Source organism: Pongo pygmaeus, chromosome 17 (assembly GCF_028885625.2).
Source record: "Pongo pygmaeus isolate AG05252 chromosome 17, NHGRI_mPonPyg2-v2.0_pri, whole genome shotgun sequence".
Taxonomy (NCBI): Eukaryota; Metazoa; Chordata; class Mammalia; order Primates; family Hominidae; genus Pongo; species Pongo pygmaeus.
Window position 1 is genome coordinate 61,203,592 of NC_072390.2, and position 24,385 is coordinate 61,227,976.

General features: G+C 45.7%; 1 protein-coding gene across 1 annotated transcript in view; it reads right to left on the bottom strand.

Annotated features, from left to right (window-relative positions):
* LOXHD1 (lipoxygenase homology PLAT domains 1) overlaps nt 1–24,385 on the bottom strand; it is a 181,203-nt gene that overhangs the window by 55,323 nt on the left and 101,495 nt on the right. The window contains exons 22-28 of the mRNA XM_054460472.1: nt 15,896–16,059; nt 14,623–14,727; nt 12,045–12,173; nt 11,094–11,258; nt 7,521–7,702; nt 3,691–3,807; nt 2,517–2,679 (exon numbers count right to left, since the gene is read on the bottom strand). Of these exons, the coding sequence (XP_054316447.1) occupies nt 2,517–2,679; nt 3,691–3,807; nt 7,521–7,702; nt 11,094–11,258; nt 12,045–12,173; nt 14,623–14,727; nt 15,896–16,059 (1,025 nt within the window). The remainder of the gene's footprint in view (nt 1–2,516; nt 2,680–3,690; nt 3,808–7,520; nt 7,703–11,093; nt 11,259–12,044; nt 12,174–14,622; nt 14,728–15,895; nt 16,060–24,385) is intronic.

Below are 24,385 nucleotides of genomic sequence, written 5' to 3' on the forward strand. Positions count from 1 at the left end.
ATTTAATCAAATTTAGAAAAGTAAAGTGATGTGAGTTGCTTGTCCTCATGACTGTGGAACACATTGACACCCACAGCAGGGTTCCCATGATTTTCTTATTTTCCACTGGATTCTGCAGCATTATTCTCTCCTGTTCTCCTTCTGTGTGGCTGGACACTCCTTCTTGGGTAGCTTTATGGTTTCCTAATCTTCCACCCATGCCTTGGATGCCAAGGCCTCCCAGGTTCCACCCGCATTCCTCAGCTCTCATCTTGCACTTCCTTGAGTTCTCTGAGTCTTTGCCTCCAACCCAGGTCCTTCCTTTGCTTCGGATCCACACACTTATTACCTAGAGGGTGTCTCCACATTGACCAGACCCCAACATCACAAACTCACATGTTCAAACCTAAACTCTACCCTCTCCTGCAACCCCTGTCCCTTTTCCAAACCTTCTCCCCAACCATCTTCCTTGTCTCAGTGGCCCTGCCCAAGCCACTACCCTCCAAAGCTCCTGAGTGCATTGTGAGAGTTGACCTGCAGAGGCTGGTCAGAGACACCACCAGGGGCAGAAACCAGGGACCAGCCACACTTGCTCCCACCCCACCCTGCCCCACTCAGCTCAGTGCAGAAACCTGTCAGCATTTCACACACTACATTAATAAAGAAAATCCTCTCTTTATTGTCTAAATGTTACCTAAGCTTGTCTTGCTAATACTGACCTGTGGTGACATTAGGAAACTTGTCATAGTTTAGACACAACAGTCGACGGTCTCCCCCCTCATTTCCCCCCCACCCATCCATTTTCTGGCTGTGCATTTGGGCCTGCTCCACGTGTGAGCTAATCACAGGTGGCATAGGCCTATAGGGACACCTTTTCTAGGAGCCTGTGTCCCAGAGCAGGATACTGTGTCCCCAGGGGCTGGGATGAAATGGCCTCCTCACTCCCCCTTCATCTGCTGTTTTCTCCAGTCCTCTGGGAATTAGGAAAACTGATTCAGCTTCTGAGTGCTGAGCAATGCGGTAGTGCAGTCGGAGCCAGCTATTTCTGGATCCTCCTCCCTCCCCGTCCCACCCAGGCCACCCGGCACATCCATAGAGAGATGTTTCCCTAGAAACATCACTGAGCTCAGAGTGAGTTTTGTGGTGTGTTATCCACACAGAACAGCCCAAGTGCTCTCCTGGGACAGCTTTCCAGGGCATACTCTGGGGTCCAAGTTGAGAAGGAAGTTATCCTCAGATTTAATAACAAAGACTATGTGGAGAAAAGGATAGGAGTAGGGGAGTCACACTATTGAGGCAACACTCGTTTTTATTTCTGGGCGACAACTCAGGTTAAAGGAAGGGCAGAGCTATAGCTGTTTTACTTCCGGTGACAAAAAAGGAAGACGGTGTTTGTCTTTTGTCTTTTGAGTGTCTTATCCACTTTGTGGGCAGAAAGACCTGTCTTCCTGTCTCCATAAGGGGCCCAGAATTTTAAATTTTACTCCAGTTTTTCCAAGAAGACAACACAACAAATTCAAGGTGGATTTTCAAGCTCTTGGAGCTTCTTTGATCTGTGTTGTAGGCTGCCCGGCTAGACAGATCCACTGTATTCTTTCTCTATCATCAGGGGTAGAAGGTCTGTTTTTTGCAAATGAATTTGACTTTGAAGCAGCTCAAGATAATTCAGAGCTGAATGGCTCATGAATAACATGGGGATTGACATGGACAATGCCATTGCTGGTCAAAACAGAGGTATGACTCTGTCCATGTGTTCTGGGAAAAGCGTGTGTGTGTGTCTGCACACATATACAATGTAGAAAGAGAGGAGAAGAGAAGGCTGAGGACTGAGTCTTGAGGAATACTATCTAGCATGAAAAAAGAAACCAGCACTCTAAACACTTCAGAGAGATAGGAAGAGAACTAGAATATGGTGGTATCACCGAAAGCAAAGCAGGAGGAAGTACAAGAAGAGGGTGGCCAGTCTGATGCAAAGCCTTCAGAGAAAACCACATTGATGAAGAATGGACACGTTAACCAGCCCATCCAGAAAAGAAATTTATGACCTTGGACATTCTAGAGCCATGCCAAACTACTGAGAACAAATACACAATGGCTCCAGTTACATATAAATCAAGAAGGTTGCTTGATTCATACTAAGTTGGGACAGCTGAGTCCAGCAAGAGCAGAGAGCCCAAACCCAGTGATTGGTAGCAAATAAATGAATAGTAGGGAGAAAACAGGGACGAGGATAAACCAGGAACAGGATTCTCCTTATCTGGATGTATTATCCCAATGTCAGACCAGGGAAGAATTTTAGCACAAACCTTGAGTGAGACAGCTGAGACTTTGAAGACTAGCTTGGCCATCCATTAGCTGTGTGCACTTAGGCAGATTATGCAACCTCTGTGAGCCTCAGTGGCCCTCTCTAGAGAGTGGAGGTAACAACAGACCCTCCTCCTGGGTGAAGAGGCTCAGCCTGGCACAGGGCATGTGCTCAGGAGGACCAGGGTCCTGGAGCCTGCCCATGGTGATGAGGGTGGCCACACCACACTTACTGTCCAGAGGCTCTTCTACTTCCTTGTAGACTTGCCGTAAGGACCCATCTTTCATGTATTTCTCAGTGAAGATGTCATATGGAACCAGTTCTCGAATGGTCTTTTTGTCATCCTCAGAGGTGGCAAGCCACCGATCGCATGGGAAAGTCAAGGTCTCTGCACCCTGGGGTGAGGCAGAAAAAGGAAAATTAGCCCTTAATGTGAAAGCTGCCAACTTCAGGGATTCATCAGCATCTCAATACTCATGGAGACCAAGGACAAGGATCATGAGGCCCCATAAATAATGTAAAAGCCACAGGAGAGCCCCTTGCCCCAATTTCAGTAGATCAGTCTTAAAGACTTGCACAACCACATCAGAGTTTGGCTCTGAAAGGCTGGGGTTCCCAGGGTCACTTAAAAATAGGTATCTGAACTCCATCCTGGAGACTCAGATTCAGTGGGTAAGAGGAGGGGGTGCTCTGTATTTAAAAATTGCTCCCTCTGGCTGGGCTTGGTGGCTCATGCCTGTAATCCCAGCACTTTGAGAGGCCAAGGCAGGTGGATTACCTGATGTCAGGATTTCACGACCAGCTTGGCCAACATGGTGAAACCCCATCTCTACTAACAAAATATAAAAATTAGTCGGGCGTGGTGGCGCGTACCTGTAGTCCTAGCTACTTGGGAGGCTGAAGCGGGAGAATTGCTTGAATCCAGAAGGTGGAGTGCCGTTGCACTCCAGCCTGGGTGATGGAGTAAGACTCCATCTCAAAAAAAAAAATAAAATAAAATTGCTTCCTCTTCATTCATATCCATAGCTATGGCTGAGATCTATCTCCTAGGTTTATACTTTTGTGGCTTCAGAATGTTTTTAAAGTTGTCTGGGGTGGATTTTCTATGTGAGTTGACCTTGAGTTACAGGAAGGGCACTCTGGTCAATCACTAGTAATATGGCCTTGGAGGTGGGGAGGAGAGACATGCCCAGACCCTCCTCCTCAACCACAAAACCAGGTTCTAGAAAATTCTGCTTGGGACCAGAGCTTGTTTCTGTACTCTGAGTGAACTGGGTGAATTTTCATTATGAGATTTCTATCTCAATAAGGCTGATCTAGCCAGTAGGTCCTTACAGGGAATTTGCCTTGAACCTACTCTGGAAAGGGACAAAAGAAACAGCAGGACAGACCAGTCAAAAACTCACATCTTTATCCGGGAGGAGCCTGCGGATGTCCACGTGAGAGCAGTGCCACCCAGGATTCATGCCCATGTTATTGTGGCCAATCCGAATTTTTTCAATGATTTCTCCCACATCTTCTAACTTTGGAAAGGAGATAAGGCACCAAATTTTAGCTAAAAGATCCAGGAAAATATGGCCTCGGCAACATCCTGCTTCCCCAGGGCATCCACTCTGAGTCCCTTTGTGCTTCCTCCTGATACGTCTCCACTGTCCAGCCAGGCCAGCTCCCATTGTCCTTGACACACATGCCATGCTTATGCCTCATGTCCCCTCTCTTAAAGTCAGCCTTGACTCCAGAACTTGGCTTAATCCACCTTCTCTGGGAGGGGGACCCCTCTTCAGCGTGGAGCCCAGCTCCCCATCTGCCACTGCTCACTGTTGTAGCAACTCATCCCCTGTGTGAGAACTGAACTGGGTAGCAGAAGATGAGTTCTGGCTGTGCCATGCTCCTGTCTTGCCAAGTGGACTTATTCAAGGCCCCAGGCCCCTAAGAGTCCCCCACCTTCCAGCCACTCCTTTTCTGTGCTCCCACATAGAAATGCCAGTCCCTCAAACTCCACATTCCTTGCCATGGGGCCTTTGCACATGCTTTGCTTGCCTCTCTGCCTTCCTCTTCTTTACCTAACCCCACACCTGCTCAACCTCGTAATCCATGTCTCAACTCAATGATCGCTTCCTCAGGAAAACCCTTAACGTCCCCAAGAAAGTTAATTTTCTTCATGACAGGCTCTTGTTGCATAGTGGAGCCCCTCCTTGGAGTACTTCTCATAGTTGTAAGTTTTCATTTATTTGTGTGACACCTACCATCTCTTTCACCATTGAGAACGACAAGGTAGGCACCATTTTGCTCTGCATTGTATCCCGAAAACCTAGAACAGTGCCCATGACCTAGGTACTCAATAAGCATTGGTTGCAAGGACAAAAGAGTGTTTCCTTAGCTGCAAAATGGGCATGATAAAATCAGCCAGGCATTTTCATAATGCGGTGGTGAGCCTTAACCACGATGGTGTGCATGAAAGTCCCTTGAAAAAAAAAAAAGCTGATACCTGTGTGCCAGGTGAGCCCCTGAACTGGATGGGGGATGGGGCAGCTACAACATCTCTCTCCCACCTGGAGCCTCCAGGTATGGGATGCAGAGGAGAATCTCTGGCTTCTGTGACCTTAATCCTCTAAGCATGGGACAGGATGGCCGCCTCCGTGTTTTTTTTTTTTGTTTTTTTTTTTTTTTTTTTTTTTGTTGTTGTTGTTGTTGTCGCCCAGGCTGGAGTGCAGTGGCGCAAACTCAGCTCACGGCAACCTCCACCTCCTGGGTTCAAGCAATTATCTCCTGCCTCAGCCCCTGGAGTAGCTGGGATTATAGGCGCCTGCCACCACGCCCGGCTAAATTTTGTATTTTTAGTAGAGACAGGGTTTCACCATGTTGGCCAGGCTGGTCTCGAACTCCTGACCTCAGGTGATCCACCCACCTCGGCCTCCCAAAGTGCTGGGATTACAGGTGTGAGCCACGGTGCCTGGTGACCATCTCAGTTCTAACCCCTCAGAGAGCAATGTGGCCTTTAGGGGACAGCTACTCATGGTTGGCGGGCCTCAGAGAAAGACTCAGAGGATATCAGCATCAGAAGGGACCCTAGTATTCTGGAAGGTGGAAGAATTAGGCAGAGAAGGCTCTGGAACTGAACTTCTTGAGTCCAGATCCCAGCTCTGCTGTTTTAAGACACCTTGAGTAAGTCTGCTTAACCTTTCTGCGCTTTATTTCCTTATCTGTAAAATGGGATGATCATACTACCTATGTCTTAGAAATGTTATGAAGATTAAATGAGTTGATACACATCAGGTCTTTAGAACTGTGCTGGCCCTCGGATGTTCTCAATAACTCTTAGCTATTATTGTTCTTTTCCTGGTCAACCCCTTTTCTTAGGAGGGGGCCACAGAGAAAGGAAGCGGCTTCCTCCTGAGATAGCGGCTGAGCCAGAGTCAGATCCAGGGGTATGGACTCTGCAATTCAGCGTTTTACCTCCTACCTGAAAATCAATCATAAAAGGGAAGTGCAGAGAGAGGGACACAGGTGGGCAGAGAGACAGAGGCCAGGAGACAAAGCCCTTTCATTTGTTTCCCAGCTCTCACACTCCCCCCAAATCCAGAGAGATTTGAAAAGAAAAAAAATAGCAACAAAATTACTGGCAAATTATAGCTGTCTATTAGTGGGGACTTCATTGATAAAAACTCCCCGGAAGTCATGCCGAGGTGTGATCACAGCCTCAGCCGCTGACGGCATCAGGCCTGGATGACTCACGCACCATGACATCTTGGGTGGATGAGACGTTAGCTTTGTATGGATTAATGAATCACCCTTAAATTTTCTCGTTAAAAGACTCAGCAAAGGTGACAGACCTTCCCACAAGTGCTGAGTGCTCCAGAGAAGGTGGGAAGAGAGCAGGGCGTCCCCCGGGATAGAGACTGGCCCAGGAGGAAGGAAGGTGCCCTGGGCTTTGTTTCCTATCAGAAAATAAGGGGCACATCTCCAAAGATCCCACTGCCTGGAGGGCCCAGCCTTCTGAGGCTCCTGGCTCTTCTCCTTCAGGGTCTCCTGCGCTTCCCCTCTAAGTCTTGCTTCATTACTGCCGTCCATCCAAGTTACATCACACTCCTCCCATGGCTTCTAGTCAAACCTCAAGCCACTTGCTTATTTCCATCTCTGAGCTATTGACCATGCTGTTCCCTTTGCTAGGAATGCCTTTCCTCCTTGTCCCTGCTAATGCCCCCTTTCAGATCCAACTCAAAGCCACCTCTTTCAAGGAGCCTTCTCCCTTCTCTAAACAGTGATAGTAAGCTCAGTCCATTTGCTTGTCTACTGCAGTAGCTAAGAGTGCATATTCCAGAGCCAGTCCTCCTGGGTTTCAATCCTGCTCCCACTACATCCTAGCTGTGTAGTTTTAGGGAAGCAACTAAACCTCGTGCCCCAGTTTCCCCATATTTATATAGGGACAACTACAGCACAGAGTTTTTATGATAATTAAGTGAGTTAGCCTATGACAGTGCCCTCTGACCCACAGGGTCCATGACAATGACCATCACCAGACTCTCTCATTACCTTTGTTGGGAGGACTGGGGTCCCCAACTTGACCGTAAGCCCCTCTCAGGCAGGATCTGAGCTCTCCCCTTCTCTTGTGTCTCCCATGCAACCTAGTGCACAGCTGAGCACACTGGGCAGGTACAGTGTGTATGCACTAAATTGAAGTATATGGATTCCAAGGCGCTATGACCTACATGCACAGTAAACACTGAACAACAGCACCCCCATTGTCAAGACCTGATGGGAAGCCATGGAACATACAGAATGCTCTTCTCTATTAAATTGTTTGACCATAGCTTGAGAGCTGAGCAGGAGACCCTAGCCCATGACCACTGGTGGTGGGATTTCCACCTCTCCCTGGCTAGCAGTATCAGCAGAACCCCACAACCAGCAAGTCTGGGAGCCATGTTCCACCTGTGGGTAAGTGTCTATTGTTGGAAGCTCTAGAGAGGCCCGTTGGCTTTATGCCTCTAGTGTTCCCAAGTCCTGTCTCTCATTGCCTTTGAGCCTGACACCAGTCCAGGAGGAGCAGGGTGAGTTTCACCATTCCCCTGGTTGCTTGGATGTACTGAGGCCCAGGAAGGTAGGATGAGCTGCCCACCTTCCTCTCTAATAGCAGTGCATCAGGATGAAGGGCATGTGTTCTGCCCTGAAGGTAGGGCTTCTCCTCACCCTCTGTCTGACCTACTCCATCCCTGGACAGCCTGCTGAGCCCAAGTACCTCTACAATGAAGCGGGAGGCAGACTTCCTCTCAAAGAACTGCTTCTGTTCCCTCTTGTTGGTGCACAGATACTTCTGCTGGGTGCACATGGCATCGCAGCCATAGATGATGATGAAGATGTTGGCATCTGTCCCAGCAGCAAAGACATCACTGGTGTAGAGGGTGATCTCGTAAGGAACAACTGAGGGTGGTGGTCAGAGGGCAAAGCCAGAGTGGATGACAGAACAGAAAACAAACATGGTGAGAGCCAGTTCTTCACCAGCACCACCAGCCCAGACCCTTGCACTGGGGAGCTGCTGCCCAGGGACCTGGACCTTCACAAGGTTGCCTAGCAACTGTAGGTGGGGTCTTGTCCTGCCCAGCCCTCACAGAAAACCCTCACCCCCTCAGACCAGGGTGTGTGAGCCTGTCACATCCCAGAGCACATGTAGCAGACTGGTTGAAAGCACAGGCTTCGGAATTTGACAAGCCCAGGCTGGAATCCCAGCTCTGTCTTGACCATTGGTGTAATCTGGACAAGTTACTTCTGAGCCTCAGTGTCCATTGTCTGTAAAGTGCCCTCGACATGGTGCCTGGCTGAAGAGACTCCATAAACAAGAGCACTAGATTTCAGAGGGCAACTTGCTGATTGGGTCGGCCAGTCTACGGTAGTGAGCATTCTTTCACTCTTCTCCCTATCCCCTGCTCCCAATCTCTCACTGCTCCCAATCTCTCACCCATCCACCTCACACGCAGCCCCGCATTCAGGTTTCGTCACATTACATAGGTCTTTTATAGGGGAGGGGATAGCAGGAGGCAAGGGCTGCACCAGGGTTTACAGGACTATCTCCCCTCGAAAGAGGGTTGACAAATCAGTGCTGTTAGCAAGGAGCTTCCTGGTGGGCAGCCACCAGTGTGAACAGAGACCAGTACGTCTCTATGCATGGGTGGAAGACCTTTGCTTCAGAAACTTTTGGTGATGCTTGTTAAAAATACAGATTTGCAGGCCAGGTGTGGTGGCTCATGCCTGTAATCCCAGCACTTTGGGAGGCCGAGGTGGGCCAATCACTCGAGGTCCGGAGTTTGAGACCAGCCCGGCCAACATGGCGAAACCGTCTCTACTAAAAATATAAAAGTTAGCTGTACGTGGTGTTGGGCACCTGTAGCCCCAGCTACTTGGGAGGCTGAGGCAGGAGAATTGCTTGAACCTGGGAGGTGGAGGTTGCAGTAAGCTGAGATCACGCCACTGCACTCCAACCTGGGTAACAGAGTGCGACTCTCTCTTAAAAAAAAAAAAAATACAGATTTGCAAACCCTGCCTTAGTTTCTCTGCAGGATGGGTCTAGGGATCTAAATATTTAACTCATACTTTATACTAAAGTTTGAGACCACCTGAAACAACGTATTGCTATAGTAACTATAGGTTAGTTTGTTAGCAGATTGTGAAATGAGTTCAGTGGGTTGTCAACAGTATTTTTAAAAATATGTGGAATTGAAAAAATCTAATAGAAAAATATCACTGTATATCACACATAATGAGGGTACAATTTTTGTGACATTTTTATTTTTTGCATACGTGTATAAATGTGTACACTTACTCTGGGTCACAGTAACTAAAAAAAAATTAAGAAAAAAAAGAAGAATATTGAAAACCCAGAGAAACAGTTCAAGTGGATGTCTACTCTATCCTGTAATCTTGGCCCTTGAAAGGAGTCACAATAGAAGCTTCCTTCTCTCTTGTGGCCCTAACCTTCTCTGGATGAAGATGTTGCTTTCATTTATCATCATAGCTACTTTGCTGTAGGGTTGTAGTAGTGATACTTGCAGCAGTAATAGTAGTAATAGTTATCACTTATTAAGTACTTCCTACATGTCAGACTCTGTACTGAGCATGCTATGGTCCTTATCTCCTTTAACCCTCACAATGACCCGAGGGAGTAGGTATTATTACACTCCATTTTACAGATGAGAAAACCAAGGCTCAGACAGGTGAAGTAACTTGCCCAAAGTCACATGGTAGAATCTGAACTCAAACCCAGGCTTGTCTGACAAAGCCTGTATGGTCAGCCTCTAGGAGTCCTGTTGCTGTGAACTAGAGATAAGTACTGCTGCTTAGCCACAGGCCACAGAAAGAGACAGCCCACGGAGGTGACCACTAGCCCCACAATGGCTTGAAAAAGCCCTTACCTATAGGTTGAAGGGAAACAGCCTCGACCCTGCCGGGTGCTCAACCAATAACAGAGGTGTCATCTCTGCAGCATACAGTCCCTTCCTCTGAGCCTCTGGGGTTTCTCCCTGACCCAAGACTTGGAAAACCTTGAACAGAAAAGCTGGCAACAGAATCTGAGCTTTCCTGAGACTGGCCAGCAGTAGGAGAGCCCCTGGAAGCTTCTGGGCAGGAAGTTCACCCTTTAGGTTAGTTTTAATATCAGGCTGGAACTGAACATATTCAAAGTCAAACCATACAAACTCTATCTTTTTTTTTTTTTTTTTTGGTATTGTGTGTCCTAGGGCATGTAGGGAGAAATGGATACGTTTGTCCTCAAGGGTCCCACCCAATGTTGCTGCCAACCCCATGCACATCTTTCAGGCCAGAGTCTGTCCTCTCCTACAGGTGACTCCTGGGAATAGAGGCTGGATCCAGGGCTGGCTTTGGGCATGCCCAGCCAGAGAAATGTCACTTCATTTTAGACTTTGGATCAGAAGATATTTTGATGATCTGTTCATTTCAGTTTATTGCTTTAGGCAAAAAAATTGTTCATCACTGATACATGCTATTAAGTATGAGTTGTTTGGGGGAAATCTTGTGGTACAGTTTATTATTTAGTTAGAAAAAATTATATGCTCTGGATTTTATTCAGATTTTACCAAATTCAGACAGACTTTTAGAGTTTAGTTAATTTCAGTTTGATTCCCAGTACATAGTACTACGTACTTACATGTCTATAAACATTTAATACATTCTTTCTGATGATGACAGTGGAAAGAAGTGTCAAAACTTCACCAAATTACTGCCTTACCTTCTTCTCCTTAGCTAGAAAAGGGAATTACATTCACCTTCTTTTTGAATTCTGGGTCTGGCAGGGTCCAGGCTGTGTTTCCCTTCAACCCATAAGTGAAGGCCCTTTCAAGCCATTGTGGGGCTGGCAGTCATGTATACCACCTGAGAAAATCTTATACTGCTGACTTATTTGGCATGTTAATGACTGGAGTAAGGATTGGTGACAGGGTTGATAATGATTCCTCCGTTAGACCTTTATCTTTCTTCCTTTTGGATATTGCTGTCATCCTGCATTATTACCTCTATGCTGCAGATGAGGAATCTGAACCCTAGAGAGGTTAGGCTCTCTACCTGTTGTCACCAGCTAGCTTGGAGTGGAGTTTAGAATAAATTTCATATTTTCATTTCCTGGGTCCAGAACTCTGCCCACAGCCCCCACAGAGCTCAGAAAATTCAGAACAGGGATGAAAGACCAAAATCTTCAAGGTGGGCCTGGCCCACAGTCAATCCTGAAAGAGGAACTGGGGCTGAGTTGGGGTAGCTGGTGATGGGGCCCCAGAGAAGGGCTGGCCTTGCCGTGTGTGGTTCCTACATGGCGTGTACAGCCTCGTCTGAAGCTCTGCATGGAAGAGGTCTCTGACGATGGACCCGTCGTCTTCATTTTTGGCCAGCCACCGGCCACAGGGAAACATCATGCACTTCCCAAGAGATGGGGCATCCACCTCTACCCAGTCTACAAACCAGCCTGGGGCCTTGCCTAGAGAGAGAGAAGACACAGAACCCATCAAGGACCTGAGCAGAGATGATTTCCTGTGGGTAACTTCAGGGACTCCTGACATCCTTCCTTAGGTGGCTGGCTGATACCATTAACATGACATCCCTTTTGCTTGCAGCATTGCTAAAGTGACTCCCATTAAAATGTGCACCCAGATGTTGAAGCTGGCTCACACTCCAGGCTGCTGTCAGTGAAATTAGTAAGAGTAAAAGAGCATCAGTAGGAGATGACAGGAGAGTAGGGGGAGGCTGAGGTGGGAGGGCACTGAGAGGAAGCAAGGATGCTGTCCTTCCTTGAAGAAGGGGCTTCAAACAGAACTCAGGGATGCCAGGAAGACCCTGTGTTTACAAAAGCTTTATAATCTTACACAATGATAGGAATGATGCAATTGAATCAAAGGCTCTAGCAGTGGAGCCAAGAAATCTGTGAGTTAATAACCCCCCAGGTGATTCTGTTGCACACTCAAAGAACTACTGCGTTAGATCGGAGATTTTCATATCTGGCTGTGCATTAAAATTACCGACACTGGGGTTGATAAAGGCTTTAAAAATCACCAGTGTCCAGGTACAGCTCTAGACTAATTAGGCCAGAAACTCTGTGTGCAGCTGAGGACTCTCTGGGCTCTACTGGGCTAAAGGGATTGAGGAAGCTGTATCATTACAGAAGACAGATGACATTCAAATTTCCAGAATCTTTCCCAGAGGCCCACAAGGACCTGTCCATGGTGCTTAAAGTCTTAGCAAGAAGCAGAGGGGAGGGAAGCCACACCTGTGTTGTCATGGCCAAGACGGACTTTCCACAGGTCTCCCAGATCCAATGTCTCCACCGTGAAGATTTCAATGCTGTCCCTCTCAAACTTATCGCTGTTTGTCTTGGAGGACTTCAGGAGGGTCATTCCTGTGGATCGGATGACCCCAGCATGACTGGCTGGACCTGAGGCCTTTCAAGCCTAGTCAGACCCAAACCTTTAATCCCTCTTCAAAATGACCAAATTTCTCAACTTCCACCAAATTTAGACTGTGCAATTATCATCTACTGGCCACCTTTGCACAGTGGGCATTTTTAAACATTTTTTATTTCACTAGCTTTTGGGGTACAGGTGGTTTTTGGTTACACGGGTGAGTTAGTAGTGAATTCTGAGATTTTGGTGCACCATCACCTGAGCAGTGTACTCTGTACCCAATGTTGTCTTTTATCCCTCATCCCCTTCCCAACCTTCCCGCAATGAGTCCCCACAGTCCATTATATCATTTTGTATGTTTTTGCATCCTCATAGCTTATCTCTCTAAGTGAGAACATTCAGTATTTGGTTTCTCCATTCCTGAGTTACTTCACTTAGAATAATGGGCTCCAGCTCCATCTAAATTGTTGTATAAGACATTATTTCATTCCTTTTTATGGCTGAGTAGTATTCCATGGTGTATATATACACCATATTTTCTTTTTATCTTTAAAAAAAATTTTTTTAAATTACACTTTAAGTTCTTGGGTACAAGTGCAGAATGTGAAGTTTTGTTACATACATGGTGGTTTGCCATGGTGGTTTGCTGCACCCATCAACCCATCATCTACATTAGGTATTTCTCCTAAGGCTATCCCCACCCTCACCCCCCACTGCCTGACAGGCCTCGCTGTGTGATGTTCCTCTCCCTGTGTATATGTGTTTTCACTGTTCAACTCACAGTGGGCACTTTTCTGGTGTGTGTTCTTTCATTGAGTTTTACAATAACCCTTTAGGGTGGGCATTTTTATTTCCAGTTTATGTTGAGATACCTTACTCAAAATCATCCAGGAGACAGTGGTAGAACTCTAAGTCAATGCTGCACCACTTCCATACCCTCACAACTCTCTACATGGAGAGGTAGCCAGTGACAAAGCCACACTCTCTATGTTCCCTGGGGGAAACATGGGGTTTCCTTCAGGGATGGGACATGTGGGAATCTCTGGAGCATCTTCTCTGGATGACAGAGGAGGGATGAATTTGAATGCCCCAATCCCCAGCTATTTCACATATATAATCAGTCCTGAGACTGCCTGCAATGTCAGTCTGAAACTGAGGTGATCTCAGAGTCATCACTATGTCCTCCTGCCTCAGCATGCACTGCATTGCCTTTATGTCCCTGTACCCCAGTAAGTCCCAGCTCTGGGCCCACCTCATGTAGAAAGTCGTCTGCTATTCCTAGGCTCACTACAGACTGGTTTAAGTATACAGAGAGACAGATAGACCTTGGTCCAGTGCCTAGCTCTGCCACTTACCACTGGGTGGCCTTGGGAAAATTATGTAATGTTTCTGAGACTTGGTTTTCCAAATGTCAAAAAAGGACAGGTCTTAGTCCCTTCCTGTAGGGCTGTTGTGAGGATTTAATGAGTTGATGACTGTTGGATGCTCAAGAATGTGTCTAACACATAGAAAGGCCTCAGTTAATAAAAGCAGTTGCCAAAGCTGATTAATTTCTTTGATCATGGTTCAGAAATGATTGCAATCACATACATTTGTAGGTTATGACCTAATTATATCATTATATATTATCTGCTTTATCCAACCTATTAAATAATTGATGTTAATTAATGTTTATTGAGTGCCACTTTGTCCCAAATGTTGTACATGTTCAACTTCATTAGACCTACAACTCTATAAGGCACATACTAATTTTATCCTCATTTTATAAATAGAGGAAACTAAGGCACAAAGGGGTTAAGCAACTTGCCCAATGTCACACAGCTAATAAATGGTGGAGTGGAGGTTTGAACCAATCAGACAAGCTTCAGAGTCCATGCTCTCTACCAGCACATTGTTGTAGTAGATATGAGCACCCCACGGTTAAGGGTTAGGTCCATTTATTCTTCAATAATGCTTGGCACTAAGCTCTGGACCTGCAGGATTTTGAGCAAATGTATGATGACTACTTGAGGGACTGACTCCTCTCTAAACTCAATAGAATGGCTGGAGACAGTGGCATGAGTAGATGGCTGGACCCAACACTGAACACCACCTTCTCTGAGTACCTGGGCAAAGGCTCCTGAACAACTCTACAATGCCTAGAGTGCCTCATACTGAGAGTATCATGGCTGAATTTCATTGAAAGTTGGGCAAAACCACCTTGTCCCAGATTGTTATTGGGTGGAGTCACGGCTACCTTCACCATTAGAACAGAAAAAGAAAGCTGGCTCAGAGAAGAAGAAAATTTTTAGAAAAAAAGGAACTGCCTTTCTCGATAGGGCTAATTGCTTGCATCCTATTGAGAGACAAAAGCGTAATTAGGATTCCCTTGGAAATTTCTGCCGAGTCTTCTGGTCTCCCTGGGGAAGAATGTGGGTGAACCTTGGCCCTGCACTGCTTTCTTACCAGTATCATCTTGTGTGCCAAAGAGTGTGATGAAGACATTAGCATCTGTGCCCGCATTCTTCTTAACCCCAGTCTTTATGGTCACTGAGAATGTGGTAGATTTATCTGCCAAGAGAATAGTATAGAGCAATGAATTGTAGATTGTTCCTCTCATGAAAGGAGGAAAGAGGACAGCCACCTCCTCTAGGAGGGCTTCCTTGATTCACTCCCTCTAGCCTCATCACTCCAATTTTTCTCTTGCCCCTTCAATCCTATATCTGTGAGCCCAGTGATTAGTAATAAGTATGTTTCTATGTTCCTCTTGGCCATTTCTAGGAATCATTTTTTTTTCAGCATGTGTTACTCTGCAGTCACCATTAGTCTGGAAACTTCCAGAGGGTAGAGATGTGAGTCCTCTGCCTCTGGCTTATACAGGAAGCCTTCAATCAACAGAGTTGATAGGATGGTTAGGGGAGACTTTGAGGGTCAAAGGGTCAGCAGCCAGGAGCCCCATTCTGACTCCTCCTGGCTGGGAGTTTTAGGGATGCATATTTCAGGGGAGCATCTAGAACTCTTGAAGGTTACTGTTCATTCTTTCCTTTGACAAAAATGCATTGAGTGCCTATAGGGGAGGGCACAAGACTGAATCAGAAGTGGCTACACTCATTCCATCCTACTCCACTCTACTCCATTCCATTCTACTCCACTCCACTCCATTCCATTCCATTCCGATACATTCCATTCCAACCCATCCCATTCCATTCCATTCCATTCCAATCCACTCCACTCCATTCTATGCCACTCCTCCACTTCATTCCACTTCAATGCATTCCATTCCATTTCAATACATTCCATTCCCTTCCAACCCATCACATTCCACTCCATTCCATTCCACTCCACTCCACTTCATTCCATTCCATTCTACTCCATTCCATTCCATTTCATTCCAATCCATCCCATTTCATTCCAATCTATTCCATTCCAATCATCCCATTTCAGTCAATTCCACTCCATTCCAATTCATTCCATTTGATTCCAATCCATTCCATTTCATTTCTGACAATAACTCAGTCCTAAGCTGTGTGCTTTATACTGCCTTACACTAGATATGTGAGACTATGTCCCCTTTACCTCCCCAGTCTTGTCACAGAAGAATGAGAGGGCAATACAATAGACTGTCAAGGGAGGAAGTTCCCAGAGCCCACAGGGGAGGGAAGGAAGATGGAGACTTAGGGTTAGGGAGAGGCAGAGGGGAGGGGTGCTGGAGAAAGAAATCAGCTCTAGCTTAGAAAACCTTTCTGCTCCAGGGCCAGGTTGTCGAGGGGGTTGTTGTCACCGCCTCCCCCACCCTCCTTGCTCTGTGGCAGCACATAGGACTCATCCACTGGCAATAGCTCCCTGGACAGCTGGCCATCATCCTCCTCCACTGCCAGCCAACGTTGGCATGGAAAGTAGTACCTGTGGGGGTGGATAGGGAAAGATTGGAATGTCCTCTTAGAAAGGTCTCATCCAGGAGCAGTCATGGGCTGAGAATGAGAGGCCCTCTATGGGGTCCCAAACTCTCCCCTGTCTGCCCCTGACAGCATTGCCCTGCTATTCTACCCAGCCTGGGAATCACTCCATTAGTCATTTGCCTGGGGTAGAGAACAAACATGGGGACATTATCTCTAGACACTCCATTGAAAATGGTTATGTGACCTGCCTGGAGCACACAGAGCCTCAATCAGGGTCATATTGGATGGAAGTATCTAGAAGGAGAGGGACATATGGCGACTGTTCCAATCCTTTCCAGAATGAATCTACTAGCCAGGGCTACTTTAGTAGAGAGGGTTGTACATAGCAGGTGCACAATACATAAGTGTTGAACTAATGGATTTTAAAGGAATGAGCCAATTATGTATGCTTTCGGAAGGTACAGAGAGTATGGCTGAGGAGCTGGCATAGAAGACTGCTGGGGCCATCTAGGAAAGGGAGGTCCAAGTCAGACCCCTCAGTGTGGAGGTAACACCCAGCACAAGGGAGGTGCCTGGAAAGAGTGAAGATAGGGCCAGGGATGGGAGGCACAGTGGGGTAATTAAGGACTCTCCCCTGGGTCAGACTATCCAAGTTTAAATTTTGGCTCTACCACTAATAATTGTGCAACCTTGAGTAAGTGTCCTTATCTCTCTGTGCTAGGGTTGCCAGATTTAGCCAATATAGTTACAAAATCCCTATTAAATTTGGATTTTAGATAAACAATGCATAACGTTTTAAGTGTGTTCTATCTAATATTTGGGTCATGCTTATACAAAAACATTTTCCATTGCTTATCTGAAATTCAAATTTAACTGGCAACTCTACTCTGTGCCTCAGTGTACCATAAAATAAGCATAATATTGCCTATTTCATAGGGTGTTGTGAGGATTACATGTGTTAACCTTATAAAAATGCCTGGCTCAACGTAGGCTCTCAGTAAGCGTTGCTACTGCTATTGTTGCTCTTGTGACTTCTCTTCCCTTTCATTCTCCCTGGCCCATGCCTCGGCTCTCTGGACGCTGTGGTCTGGGAATCTCCTCTCTGGGCGCTAAGCTCCCAGAATAACACAAAGGGTCTGAGAATTCAGCCTATCTCTAAGTTGGGGCCATTCCACCCTCTTTATGCCCCTTCCCCACCCCTGCCCTGATGCACAAGGGCCACTCAGGGACTGCTCAAAGTCTGGAGAGGTAGGGGCAGTGCAGGCCAAAGGTCCCATCCCTGTCTGAGTCCCACATTTTGCTAGAGTCTTCATTGCCTCCAAGTATCAAAATGTTAGAGGAGCAGAACCAGGGAGCGAAATCTCCGTCAATGGGCTCAGATGGGGTGCTGAGGGGGGGCAATGTTATATTGATGGCACGGATTTAAAGGAGCTCGTCCTGGGGCAATATGAACTAAACTACCATTAAATTAGTGTTTAAGAGAAAAATGCATACTGTTCTGCTTCTTAGCCCTTAAATGTATGAATAGGAAAGTTAACATTTTATCCAATCAAATAACTTATGAATAATAGGGTATAGTTATAAATTATGGCCAATTAAGGAAGAGAGACAGAAATAAAGAAAGAGCTGGGGTCAGAGCAGAGGTGGAGACAGAGTGTGTAGGAAGTTGCCGGAGGACAAGGACAGAGCGAGACACACACAAAGAAAGAGCCAGGGAGGGAGAGAAAAAAAAGTCAAAGAGACAGAAAAGGTACAAGCCCTCCCATGCATACAAAGAGAAAATGCACACAGAGTCTGGATTTCCTGGAGCAAAATCTCCATTGTCCCTGAGATACTTGCATCACGACTTTAAAGCCCCTCAGTATGCTCACTACTGCAGAGAGCAGCACGTCTCCTCTCAGAACCTGTTCCTTGTACCGACAGAACCAAAGCAGGATTCAGGTATGGCCTGAGTGCTGGGCGTTCAGCTTCTATCCCCACAGCGCCAACAAGCACACATGAAGATTTAGGACACCCGGCCTACTCACCCCTGCCTCTTCCTCCTCCAGCAATACATCCTGGTCAACCAGGCTTCCGGATACCAGGGAGGGGATCAGGCAGGGGTTTTTTAGTGAACAAAGGAGATGAGAGGAATGCAAGTGTTCTGAGCCAGATAAGCTCACCGCACTCCTAAACAAGGATGATGGAAGGAAAGAGTAAGGGCTTCTGTAAGCAGGAGGTTGAAACTGAGCATTGAACCAAAAGCTCGGAACTGTTAAAAGTATAAACTCCACTTGAAAGTAAAAAATTGAATGAGGAGATTGCAAAATTGAGTGTTGTACAATATAAATAATTTCATACAGAATTTTCCATTTTATTTATAAGCTAAAGTCTGGACAACATCAAGTATGAGTAAATCCTGGCGCAGTGGTATAATGACAAAAGCATGGATTTGGAACTCAGGAATTCTGAATTTGTTTCCCTCCTCTGCCCCTAACAAGCTGTGAGATTCTAGGGATTAAACTGTATCACCCAGAAGGCTGGGTGAGATGACCTGGAAGGTCTTTTCTGTCTCAACATTCTGGGACCTCTAGGATCCCTGGAGGAATGGGATATTCCAGAGGATAACTTTCTGTTAGATAAAATTTAAGGGAAAAAAATTTAATAACTTTTTGTTCAACCCAACATATTTGCCACATGAAACAACATTCAAGAATGGTATCTGTCATTAATTATTAAGGATCTTATAGGACCCCCCCCAGGCCATCAATTAAAACATAAATCTTTGTTTCAGGGCTGGGAACAGAGGTAGAGAAAACATAGAATATCACATCAAATGTGGATGAAACCCAGGACACTAAACATATTCCCAGCTTTTTTTGGCATTTGCCTGTTTGTCTTTGAAATTGAGTGCATTAGACTTTATTGCAGATCTTAAAAATGCAGCTAGTTAGAGTATTGAAAGAAAAAGGAAAGTAGCACAATCTCATTTAATCAACAAGCCAATAAATGTGGACAGGGTGACAAAGTAGCAGAGTCAATGATTAAGTGACTTAACAAAGATGCCCTAATTAAAGACAACGTACTCCCAAATATCCCACCATTTCTGTCATGTATTCTGAAACCCAAACATTAGAGGCTCATAGCTTTGGATGCTGAAGAACACTGAATTTTTAGGTTATTTGTTAATATACATGGAATCCCTGGGCTGTAAGGGATTTTTAAGAGTCAGTGTGTGGTCTGTCAAATCAGTTTTCCACTATAAGGATGATCACACAAGCATATGTTGAGGAAAAGCTTCCATCAACCAGGGTCCCTGAGTGAACATGCTGAGCAAAGTCCCCTGATACCCTACATCAGACATATAAGTGAGAAATAAATGTTTGTTGTGTTAGGCCACTGACATTTTAGGCCTGTTTGTTACTTAGCAGAACCTAGCCTATTCTGACTGATACAACTTGAGCATTATTCTCAAATAAATGGTAATTGAAGTGATAAGGTTGGAAGAGGTTGCTCAGGGAGTATATTTGTCTGTTCCTCCTACTGGGAAAACTATGACCCCATGAATGCAGAGTCTGCTTACTCATTGTTGTATCCACAGCCCCTGGCATACAAGGCACTCACAGTATCAATAGAATTGAAAGCCACTGTCTCCTCTGGGGGTAAACCTTTCTCATCCCCTTCTTCAAAATTCCTGAGATAACTCCTAAGTTTCTTTTTTTTTTTTTTTGAGACAGAGTCTCGCTCTGTCGCTCAGACTGGAGTGCAGTGGCGCAATCTCGGCTCACTGCAAGCTCCACCTCCTGGGTTGACGCCATTCTCCTGCCTCAGCCTCCTGAGCAGCTGGGTCTATAGGCGCTCACCACCATGTCTGGCTAATTTTTTGTATTTTTTAGTAGAGACGGGGTTTCACAGTGTTAGCCAGGATGGTCTCGATCTCCTGACTTTGTGATCCACCCACCCTGGCCTCCCAAAGTGCTGGGATTATAGGCATGAGCCACCACGGCCAGCCAACTCCTAAGTTTCTTAATTAGCCACCACTCTTTCCTTGAAGACGTATGTTCTTTATTCTAACATTCTTTTGCCTAAGGGTGGTGCCAACCCTTAGACTCCAAGAATTGTCTGAGCAGCACAAAGGAGGGAAGGAAAGACTAGCCTCTTCTTATTCTAAATGTGACATCACTATTAATTAAAAAAATCAATCTAGTGCCTTTGTAAACTGTCATTTTTTTTCAGAGTGGCCAAGGAGCAGGGCCTCTCAAGCTAGAGAAGACAGGAGGAGTTCAAACATAAAATTTCCTGATATCACAATCTTGTAAAAAGCCTGGATCAGAGTAGTCCTTTACCAAAGGGATGTGAGGCTGTGTGCAGAGCCCAGGTTGACCCAAGGGAGACCTCAGATCCCGGGACATCCCATTAAAATCCATCTAAAAAGGTGGTACGTACATACAATGAAATATTATTCAGCCTTAAAAAGGAAGGAAGTCCTGCCATGTACTACAACACAGATGAAGCTTGAGGACATCATGCTAAGTGAAACAAGCCAGACACAAAAAGACAAATTCTGTAGGATTCCATTTCTATGAGGTCCCTAGAGTACTCAAAGTCACAGAGACAAAAAGTGGAATGGTAGTTACCAGGGGCTGAGGGGAGGTGGAAAAGGGAAGTAATTGTTTAATGGGTATAGTTTCAGTCATGCAAGATGAAAAAAATCTGGAGATCTGATACACAACAATGTGAATATACTTAACACTATTGAACTGTACACTTAAAAATGGTTAAGGTAATAAATCGTATGTTATGTTTTCTAACACAATTTTTAAAAAAATCCAACTCACTTGAGGCATTAAAAAAACAAAACAAAACAAAACATTCACAGCCTACAGCTGCAAACCAGCATTAAACAGGCTTTCTCATACAATCTTAATCACTTTTTGCCAGCCTGGGACTCCTATAAAGGACCTCAAATATCTTCCATTTAGAAACAAGAGCATTTTCTTTTTGGCAATTGAATTGCAGGTCAATAAACCTGCACCCCCAACCCCCTCCTCCCTGTGTTTCCACCATCTTAGGCTTCTCTGCTCTCCAAAGAGCCTCTGTGGCCAGGAGGGCTAGGAGTGGTTCTGCTGAGACCCAGACTGCCATCTACTAACTGGACAGCACAGCCCCTGGACCACACAGAGCTCTCCCTTGGGGTAACTTTGCAGGGAGCCAAGGCCTCCATGGCTTTATATCTTCTCCCAATCCCTTCTGTTCAGGCCAGCATCTCCCACCAGTGCCTGACCCCAGCTGGCATTCTCTTGCTTCTGTCTTTTCCTCTCTGTAATATCTGGCCAACCAAAAGCCTGGGTGTGTTTTCAAGCTCCTCAGCATGGCTTTGGATGCCCTTATCTGCTCCTCTCCAGCCTCCCTTTCCATTTTTTCCTGTTTCCCACCCCTTCACGTCTTTATGCACCAAATAGAATTACTCATTCCTTTCTGTGTGTGCCCCTCAATTGCCCAATTCTGTGCCACCTGCATCACATTTTTTCAACCATTTCTAATGTTCTTTTTCCCAAGCACCAAACAAGGCTGCTGCTCATGAAGGCCCATCTCAGATGCCATCTCGCCCCAAAAACGTCCCCACCCACGACTCCCTCCTCTCCCTGAGGTCAACCCTGAGACAACCACCACTGTCACTGTGCCTTATAGTCACCTGTGTTTTATCTCCTTCACTTGGTAACAGTGTTAGCTCCTTAAGAATAATCCCACGCATTCCTGCAGCCTTTCCCAGCTGTCAAGCCACTTTTCCATGTTAACTAATTGGACTCTCATTGCCAAGGGGAAAGAACTACTGCTGTGTTGCACTGGGATCAGGCAGGGTGCTGGGCCCCTGAACACATTTTCTCATCTAGTCCTCATGATGATTTCGTGGGTGAGGTTTATTATGCCCGTTGTACAGATGGAAGGCCTAAGGCTCAGAGGAGTAAAGTGCCTTTCCCAAGGCCACATAAGAGTGGAAGAGAAAGTACTTAAACCTGAATCATCAGCCTCCTAGACCATCATGGTTCCTTTCTTCAAAAAGAGTCATATCTGAGCAGCTATTTAACCCCCAGCACTTAGCACAGCATGTATTTGTCAAATTAATGAATAAATCAACACATTAACCATCATTTTTACTCATTAGTGTATTTAATAAGTATTTATGGTATGCCTGTAGTGTGCCAGACACTCTTCTAGGTGCTGGGGTGGACACAACAGTAAATAAAACAGATGAGGTCATTAACGACATGGAACTTACATTCTATTTTGGGGAGATGAGCAGCACCTAAATACACAAGCTTATTGTAGGTCAGATGATAAGCTGATATAGAGAAAAATAAACAGAGAAAGAGAAATGAGGGGAAGGGGGTATGCTAGGCCTCACTGAGAAGGTGACATTTGAGCAGAGGCCTGCCTGAAGAAACCATGACAGGGAGCCACTGGGGGAAAGACTGCTAGGGAGCGTGGACAGAAAATGCAAAGGCCTTGAGGTGGGACCATGTCTGTTGGGTTCAAGGAATAGCAAGGAGTGAGTAAGGGGGAACAAGAATAGAGAGATGAGGGGCATAGAGCAGACCTGCAGGCCTAGCAGGCCACCAAACATGCTTTGGCTTTGACTCTGAGTGACCAGGAGCTTCTGCAGGATTTGGAGCAGAGGAGTAGTGTGATCCTGGTCACTGGGCTGCTGTAGGCAATAGGAAGGCCTTGGGCAAGCCGGGAGCAGGTCAGGAAGCTTTGATCAGGGGGTGAGGATGGTGAAGATAGAAGGGATGAGGTCGGACTCATGCTCTTCTGATGGAAGGCCCAACAGGTGCTGCCAATGGACTGGGGACAGGGCATGAGTGGCAGAGAGGCATCCAAGAGGTCTAGTCTGCATGGAGGATGTTGACTGGACATGTCAACAGTGAGGGAGATGTCAGTGTTCTCAAATCCTTTTGGCTGCAAAGGCCTTATTTCTGAGCTCATAAAGGTCATGGAGAGCCTAGGGAAGGCCCTGGGTATTGACAGAAAAGGTGGTATCTCTCCAAGAAAGGAGAGATTCACTATTCTGATTCAGTTTCTTCTGAACTTCTATAATTTTTTGTCTAGCTCCCACAGTAGGCTTTGCATAGAGTTGCTCTTGGCTTGAAGATTGTTAAGGACAGCTCATCACAGAGCCCTGACGGACTGCTACTTCAATAGCAAAGGAAGCAAAGGACTGTCAACTAGCCATGCCAACAGAAAGAGATGGGGAGGGAAGAGGAGATGAGGGAAGGGGAGAGTGGAGGGAGGAAGGAAGAAGAGAAAGGGAGGGGGGAAAAGAAGAGTAATGAGAAGACTCTATTCACAAGAGCAATAAAATATAATATACCTGGGCATAAACTTAACAAGAATGTGTAGCAGTTATGTGTAGGAAACTGTAAAACATTACTGAGGTACATAAACAGCTGGATAAATGGAAAAGTGTACCGGGGGGTAGCACTTATTCTAAATATGCAATTCTCTACACATACACTTAATGGCATAACAATCAAAATTCCAAGAGGATTTTTTTTTCCAAGTCATTTAATGTCTTGATTTGAAAAAGGCAAGAATAGCTAATATTTTTAAAGAATAATGAAGGGGGACAAGTACTGGCAGGCATTACAATAGATTATAAAGCTATAATAATGTTTAAATTGTTGGGCTAGCCCAGAAATGCCAAATCAGTGGCAGAGAATTACTAACCCTGACGGAGCTGCAAGGGGAAGCTAGGGATGTTCAGTTTGTCCCCAGCCTCATGGTTCTGTGGCACTTTTTCCTTTCCAAGCTTAAATGTCTTGGATTTTCAGAACATCTTAAGAAGTTAGGCTGGCAACATTAAGCCCATTTATCAGAGGAGGAAACAAAAGCCCATAAAGACGGCATGACTTGTCTAGGGTGACCTGATGAGTTTCTGGCAGAGGTCAGACTCCAGGTCAGGACCCTGGCTCCCAGCCATGGGGCTGTCCTACGGCCTTTATGCGGTGTCACAGTGACCTCATAAAAAACCATGACATTTTAATGATCGCCATTCTAACTGGTGTGAGATGGTATCTCATTGTGGTTTTGATTTGCATTTCTCTGATGGCCAGTGATGGTGAGCATTTTTTCATGTGTTTTTTGGCTGCACAAATGTCTTCTTTTGAGAAGTGTCTGTTCATGTCCTTCGCCCACTTTTTGATGGGGTTGTTTGTTTTTTTCTTGTAAATTTGTTGGAGTTCATTGTAGGGCTAATATCCAGAATCTACAATGAACTCTGTACCATAGAGCCTAAAGTATAATAATAATAATAATAATAATAAATAAAATAAAAATAAAAAAAAAAAAAA